The sequence below is a fragment of the Bison bison genome, unplaced genomic scaffold (assembly GCF_000754665.1).
Source record: "Bison bison bison isolate TAMUID 2011002044 unplaced genomic scaffold, Bison_UMD1.0 scf7180017864254, whole genome shotgun sequence".
Classification (NCBI taxonomy): Eukaryota; Metazoa; Chordata; class Mammalia; order Artiodactyla; family Bovidae; genus Bison; species Bison bison.
Window position 1 is genome coordinate 3457447 of NW_011494826.1, and position 7926 is coordinate 3465372.

Genomic DNA, 7926 nt, shown 5'->3' on the forward strand with positions numbered 1-7926 from the left:
AAATGTTGAGACAACATCAACAATACCTCGAGAGAAGGATGTTGCAATTCTGAGCTCTCCGACCATCGATCACCGAAAGCTCTCTGACTTTAAGTTTGGAGCCCAGTGTGTCATCAATGGCATCTGCTTCTTTCTATAAAGAGCAGGAAAGAAATCCATCAAAGTCAAACAGGGACATTCCGACTTCAGACACACAGTTTTCCTTTATATTTGCTGTTTACACGTACACACGCACACACGCACAGCTGAGATGGTGAGGGGAATGGAGGTGGGTGGTGGGACTGAAACAAAGGCTAAAATCTAGTTGACAAGAAAAGCTGACCACCCACATTTGAAAAAGCATTATTTGGAAGAACAAAGTGCTTCTAAGTTGAAGATGCATAAATTATCAATGAGCGCTACCCTCCTTTTGTCCCCCAAATCCCAGTGGAGAGCAGACAGAAGGACTGTCACTATGAATCAAGCTCAGCTGAGGCGTGCCACTGCCGGTCCAGCCATCTGCAGGGCCCATTCACCCCAGCACCATTTGCATCCCGAATACTCAGAAAGCTGAACGATAAAACCTCCCAAACGTCTTCATGTGCAATAGGAAGCTCCCAGGCCCAGATGCTACCTTTCATTACCCTGGAGCCTGATGGACAACAGGGAGTGTGCAGTTCAGGCATTAGTTCAATTTACTTCAATCAACAATAAAACACTACTTGCACACTCTGCTGCTGTACAGAGAGTTGTAAGCAAGGAGGGCCATAAATTATGGTGGAAAAGGCATAAGGCAATTATACATACAGTACCTTTTGGGTAAACAGAGCGTCAAGGTAAAAACAGACTGATTTGATATACAGCGAGTCTGATTTTATGAAAGGTTGGGATCAATTTAAAAAATAGATCATGGCATTTAAAAAATGTAAGGAAACCAAACAGTTCTGGAACTGGATAATGGTTTAGGAAACAAAGGCAATATGGAGTCTATATTAAGAAGCAACATGTGACCAAACTTTAACTATTTCATATTGTGCAGAGATTTCAGGCATACCTCTAAATATTCAGTGAAGAGTTGAAACCCAATGTGGAAATAACTAGACATTGCATTACCCTATCAGAAAAAAACCCAGGAAAACCAAGACATTTTGCGCTATAGTGAGCCAAGGAGTTATATTAAGCAAGGTGGGGATTTTAGCTCACTTACCTGCTTGGAGTTACTGTTCACAAAGAAATCCTACAGCCATGGCAGAGGCATGGAAAAGGCAAATAAGATACATGCAGTTCAGATATCACAGCAACACACAGGAAAGTCAAGGAAATGAGTGACACCGGGTAAGAGGTAATTTATGCCCCAGGAACAGCAATGAGAGGTGATGAAGACGAGAGTCTGGCTGAAGATACACTGACAAACAAGGTACTAATAAGCATTCAGGTTCAAGAGAGAAGATAGCAGGTGCTATACACAATTTTCAATGGTGGCAAATCAGATTCAGACACGAAAGGACTTAAAACACCCCCAAAAGAGTTCAAGTTGGGGAAGGAAAAAAATCCTCTTTGAAAGGACCACTGGGTTCCATGTATTTAACATGACAACTGAAGCAGAAAATATGGATCAATTCCATCAACTTGAGGAAACTACCAGCAAAAAAAATTTTTTTTGAGTGGATAGAATAATCTTCTGTCTTCTTGTGTCATGAGGAAGAATGAAGAAAAGAAAAAAGACAAGTTCAACAACATAGGTCAGTAAAACCAACCCTCAGTACAGTCCAAACAATGCCTGTGCGTATTCTGAGAGGTATGAGGAAAAAGACAGAATTTCCAATTAAGAGACAATAAGTGATTCATGGGCTACAGAGCCATTGGTGGTCCTGTCCCCATTGCCTCAGGACTGTTGTTCATGAGACAAGGGCAACAGTCTTTGTTTAAAATAGTTCATAGAAAAGATTTGGAGTGAAGAAGAGGAAGAGGTAGTTGACATGTTATGAGAAAGTCACAGCTTTCTTTGCATATTTTTGCTATGATGGCATGAATAAAGAAGCTTCGGTGTGCAAAATACACCCCAGCTTTCGGGCCAACTACTTGCACAACCAGCATTTACTCAGCAGATTCCTGAAGGCCTCACTGGTCCCGGCAGCACTGCCAAGGCCAGTTTCACACAGATGAGCTGTTTCACATCGTTCTTCGAATGTGAAACAACACGTATCCTCCCCTGGCTCCACCCATACAAGGAGGGATTACTCTTCTGGAATGGCATTTAAAAAAATAAATTGATAACCACACGAAGCCTTTCTTTCCTCTGATGTCACAGTTTTATTTTGTCCCTGTTGTAACTGTCAAGTTTTTTTTACCCTGAAACTCCTCAGGACTCTTTCCCTGTAAAAGCAGTTTCTCTTTTCAAGAGCAGAAAAAACTCCAGTGTAGTGAACTCCATGAGGTCATCTTACCCTACTTTTCATTCTTAAAGAGACAAGTTGCAAGCTGGATTTAGACACCACTCTCCCTGTCTGGCCTTGAAAGAAGAAACTTGTATGCAGGCCCCTGTAACTCATTCTCCCCAAGTTCCCAGTGTCAAGAAATTAAGACCTCTGACCTCTACTGTAGTGGGCTACAGAACCAGGCCTCTAGCATTTGCTAGGGATGTGACTTGGGGCTCAGTTTCACTATCCGTACAATGAAGTAAACAACTGGATTACTATTGTGAGGATTAAATGTGATAATGAAGATACGGTATTTTGTACAGTACCTGTCACATTTTTATGAGCTCAACACTTGGAAGCTGTCATACATTACAATTATTTTACCTTTCGAGACAATGATCAAGTCCATTTCTTTGGCCATTGCTCTGCTTTTCAGTTGAGCTGAAGCACAGTTGGTCAAGATCTCCTGTTTATAACCAGCAGCAGCACTAAGTGTAACCGTTAATAGCAAAGTAATTTATCTTATCTTTTGCAAGGTGAGGATGAGGAATGCCATGGGAGAGTTTGGCTAATTGGAGGTCTTGAGATTCCCCCTTTTTAAGAGTCCTTTAATCATCACATTGTAAATAAAATCACAAAGTTTCTTAGATGGAAAATGTTAAAAATAATTATGTTTCCAGGCTTATTTCAAATAAGTTAATATTCTCTTTGAAACTAAATGATTCACTAATTGGTTTGGCCAAACATGACAGCACTGTCTACATTTGGCTCCACCCAACAGGATGCCTGATTTTTCCAGACGATTTTTGGTACAGGGATTAGGATTTGGAAAATAAATAGGAAATCAGAGCTTGTATTTTCAGGAACCAGTGCTGATAAATTCCTATAGATAGGGTTTCACCATGTAATAATGACTCACCATTTTATAGACAAAGACAACTTTTACATGAACGGTTCTTAATCTTTTTGAGGTTGAGATCCCTTTGTAATTCTGATAAAAGCTAGAGATCCCTGTCCAGAGAAATGCATGCACTAATATTTAAATAAAACCCTGTATTTGATTAACTCTTACCATGTTGTCTAGCTATAGAACTTCTACCATCTACTGTGGAACTAAGAAAAACCACTATTTACAGTTTTTACCTTCTGCCTTCATGTGCCATGGCTAAAGATCAAGCTTATTGAATCATTGTCCTAAATCATATAATTGTTCAATGTTAGAAACTAGAGATACAGAATAACAAAATATGTAAAAAGAATAAAAAAGGAAATTTCTTTGCCCATCCATAAGATAAATCAGAAGATACCATGGAATATTACAAATGGGACCCCAAGAATGACCCCAACAACTTGTATATTACATGTTAGGAGGAGAGTCAGATTCTAAGCCAAGGAGAGTGGTTATCTTTTGTTCTCTGTCAGAGCAGAAGGCTTTGAAATACTATGTGCTGATAATAGAACTATGAAGAAGGGGTGTCCCCAGGCAGAGTGAAGAAGAGGAATGGAGACAGCCAGTTGCTCATTTGTTGTGACAGAAATACGTCTTCCTTTAGATATAGTAACTCCAGTTCATTTTCACTCTACCAACTGCATAGATAGGGAGATTGAATTTATAACATCTCAAGATGAAAATTTCCCACAAAATGAAGATAAATAGTTCAAATGTATCTGAAATAGTGCTAATATGCAATGTGCTACATTATGTGTTAAAATAAGTCTTTTGTGGCTGGCTTAGAAATCATGTGTAACACAGTTTCAGGGAGGAAAAGAGGTTCTGAGATTTAGGACACTGACTTTTAAATGAACTTCTGGAATGTGAGCAGGGAAATAACTGCATGCTATTAAATTCCATTTCGTGTAGTACATAAGCTTACATATTCAGTTCTGCACACCTTTGATATTTACACTGGAAAAAAAAAAAATCCTGAATAGAAGTGGTCTTGTTCTTAAAACTGGACTTAAAGACAGTGTAAATATCTGTTCAGTGTTTAATGACTCAATATTTCTCATATCAACAGGGCATATCTTGTGTGTGTACATTTATATATATAAAATCTCTCCTAAATGGCATTAATCAGTGTTCACCTACATTATAATAATCTGAAGCTTAAAATTTTTTTTCAAAATCTTACTCTGTGTAGTGTTCCTGTTACATGTACACAGACAATGGTATTCATGTACTCTTTGCCTCTCTGAGAAATTTACTTGGTCACATAACTGGCTGAAATCCTGAGAGCTTGGTCAGGGTTATATAGCTCTGGAGGGAAGAAAGAGAAGATATTACAGGAAAAAAAAAAAAAGGTTCCCAGTATTCATTTGGGAGTAGAAAAGAGAGCAGTTTAAGTGTGATAACAATTATATAGAGCATCGCCAAGATTAAAATGAAAATGCACAGGTTTTTGATGCTGCCATTAGTTATAAGATTAGGGGACATAATGACAGAAACCCTGTTTCCTTTATCCTGTGTGCTCCTAACTAGACTGCTTTCATCTTTCAATTTTCTGTCTTTCAACATTCAATAAATTCAATGGAATGGTTGAAATTACCTTCACTTGGGAAACACATTTATGGTTTAAAAATTCCAATCTCATATTCTTATACCAAGAGGAGAAACATAACTTGAATCAGCTGAGCAAGTGTGCTGAAAATTTTCTCCGGGAAGCACTCTTGGAAATGTCACAAATGATTCTACTTACCAGTCTACGACTTAGTGTTAACTGCAACTGAAATGTTCTGGTCTAGCCTGACTGGCATGACTACTGATTACTTAAACAGCAATTGGTTGCTAGGAGACAATTACCCAATTGCTAGGCTTTCTGCAACCCTGTCTCTTGGAGCTCTTGAGAGCTGTCCACATTATTTGTCTCAGAGCATTTTGGCAGCATCCTTCTGCACCTTCTGTTGAAAGGCAGTTAATTATGAGTCTTGTAAACTTGGGTCTTTCAACCACCTGCCTTCACAGTAAATGTGATCCACAAGCTCAGACTTGAATAGCATCATTTGAATAGATGCTGTTTTCTCTTCCTTTTATTTACTTCTCTAAGTTCCCAAACCTTCATCTTAGGCAACCAGAATGGGCCAGTATTAATGACTGAAACTGAAGTAGGGAATCAATGGAATGTGCGATGAAGTCAGAAGAGTATTTGAATCTACTGGAAACTGGCTAAAATGTCCTAAAGAGCCCAGAATAAACCTTCCTGGGATAGCAGAGAGAGAGAGTGTGTGTGAGAGGGTGGAAGAGGCCTGTTGTGACCATTCTGCAGTGAGTCTGGTGCAAGTACCAGCCATGCAAGAGCTCTCGACACATCCTTTGTTTGGCCCTTGAAAGATGAGGTATCTTGCTTTCAACTGGACAACGTCCTATCTTCTTTTTCTTCATTTTCCTTTATTTGGCATGTATGACACTGCACAAGTTTGCCTTCATACTTTTGTGGAGGCCAGGCTGAGAGCTCCTATTTTGGAGTCATGCTGTCATGGCAGGCAACCACCTGCATTTTTGTACTGTATTAAAATAGCATAAAGGGTACCACAAGGAAGTGTTCCCTCACTTAAGGGAAAATATTCTAACTAAAAGACATACTACTTTTCCTTCTCAATTTTAGTTTCATCAAAGGCCATTTTGAAAAAGAAAACCCTCAGATGTTGTTTCTCTCCAGCCTCAGTCCCTATTCTCCCTCAGGGCTTGGCAGTTCTGTTCTGAGACACTCTTGGGAACCAGGCCAAGCCTCAGCAGACTAGGAAGTCTGCTGCTTGTCTGAGGATGCTCCACCCTGGGCGTGATTCACGCAGGAGGTAAGGCCCTCCGGGTAAAGCCTGAGGAAAGCCCCTGCACAGACGCCTGGCCTCTGCCTCTTCCTGTTCAAGATGCAGTCTGCTCCTCCTCAGCCTTTCTCTCCCCCAGTCACTCTTAAGAGCTTTTTTCCTTATGCTCTGGGACTCACTTTTCCCCTTCCCAGATCTCCCATTGACTAAGACCCCACTCTACCTTTTCCTTGTTTTTCTGAGACTCTTGGCACCAAGCCACTTGGCTGTGAACTCTACTAAGATGTCCTCTGGAGGAGTGAAAGGTACCACACAGATGTGACCAGTGCTCACGACATGATGCTGCCTATTTGGCCACATCAAATCGCACGTTCTCATGACCATCACATTGCTCACTTTTCAGAAGTGCCTCGGGTCCTGTTTGTCCCATTGCCATCTCCACAGTTGCTCAGCCTTCACGGCTGCGCTTCTGAATTGATCATATTCCTGATGGAGTAAAAACTTCCCCCTAGGTTCTATCTAGCTGCCGACTTATAGTCACTTCCCATCGCCCAGACTTTTGAAGATTCCTTCTACTCAACAGCCCTATCACAATGTTCTACTGTATAGCACAGGGAGCATATTCAATACCCTGTTGCAAACCATAATGGAAAGGAATATGAAAAAGAATAAATATATGCATAACTGAGTCACTCTGCTGTACAGTAGAAATAAAACACAACATCGTTAAAAAAAAGAAAACAAAAATGTCCTAAAAATAAAAAAGGCACTCCATTTCTGATAATAACCCCTTGAGATATATATGTATAACTAAAACAGCTTCAGAAATGAACACTGGGAGGTCACACTACAAGTTAGGTAATTCTTCTACTAATATCTTCACCTGGCGACCCCTGTGACTAAGCGCAAGTGACAAGAAGATACAGACTCCTTCCACCAGTGGAGACAAGGTTGTAGACACACACCAGAGTACGATTCTCTCCAACAAGGAGCTTGTATGCCTTCAACATGTACACACATGCACACGTGCACGCACACACACACACAGGCACCTAGTCACACATGCAGCCCCAAGTGTTATGCTATTTGCAGGGACATCTCAGGGTAGACCAAATGGCCTAGACTTAAGATGCCCATCACAGTATGGTTAAGGCAGATGGCCCAGGGATCATGCACAAGAACATGAACTTCTTAACCGTTTCAGCATCTGGAGGGCACAAGCTCTTACCTGTTGTCTTTGATAAGCAGAGAAAGTTCTTTCCAGGTCTTCAAGATCTAGAACTTTGAAGACTTTTGTATCATCAATCTCGGTCCATACTGTTCCTTCCAGTTTGTTCTGCAAACATCAAGTTAATAAGTGCTGGGGTTTATAGTTAGACACAAAAAGAACAGATGCAGTTATTTTTTTTTAAAGTGCTGCTCTCCCAATTTTTTCGCTTACCAGATGCTCAGAATGAGCTGGCTTTAAATAACATGTCATTTATTTCAGAAGCTTTATCACTTAAATATCTGAGCTAGTGAGAACCCCAAGTCTATGTGAGAAAATGAAACCATTGGAGAGACAGGGCTGTCTCCCTGTCAGGGACAACACGGTAGGCTGCTAATGCAGTCCATGAGATGGCAAATGTGAACAAACGGCTTACCTCAGGCAGCTTAGACCAGTTGAAGGATTTCAGGGCATTTGCGGGCTGAGGAATGTTCTTCTTCTTGAGTGCCAGACCCAGGGGGGCACCAGGAGGTGGCATGATTCCCCCCAAGGGAGGAG

The 7926-nt window shown here is 40.7% G+C and overlaps 1 protein-coding gene across 1 annotated transcript in view; it reads right to left on the bottom strand.

The window, feature by feature from the left end:
- DAAM1 (dishevelled associated activator of morphogenesis 1) overlaps positions 1-7926 on the bottom strand; it is a 184419-nt gene that overhangs the window by 33395 nt on the left and 143098 nt on the right. The window contains exons 15-17 of the mRNA XM_010847767.1: positions 7805-7918; positions 7390-7497; positions 27-133 (exon numbers count right to left, since the gene is read on the bottom strand). Coding sequence (XP_010846069.1) covers positions 27-133; positions 7390-7497; positions 7805-7918 — 329 coding nt within the window. The remainder of the gene's footprint in view (positions 1-26; positions 134-7389; positions 7498-7804; positions 7919-7926) is intronic.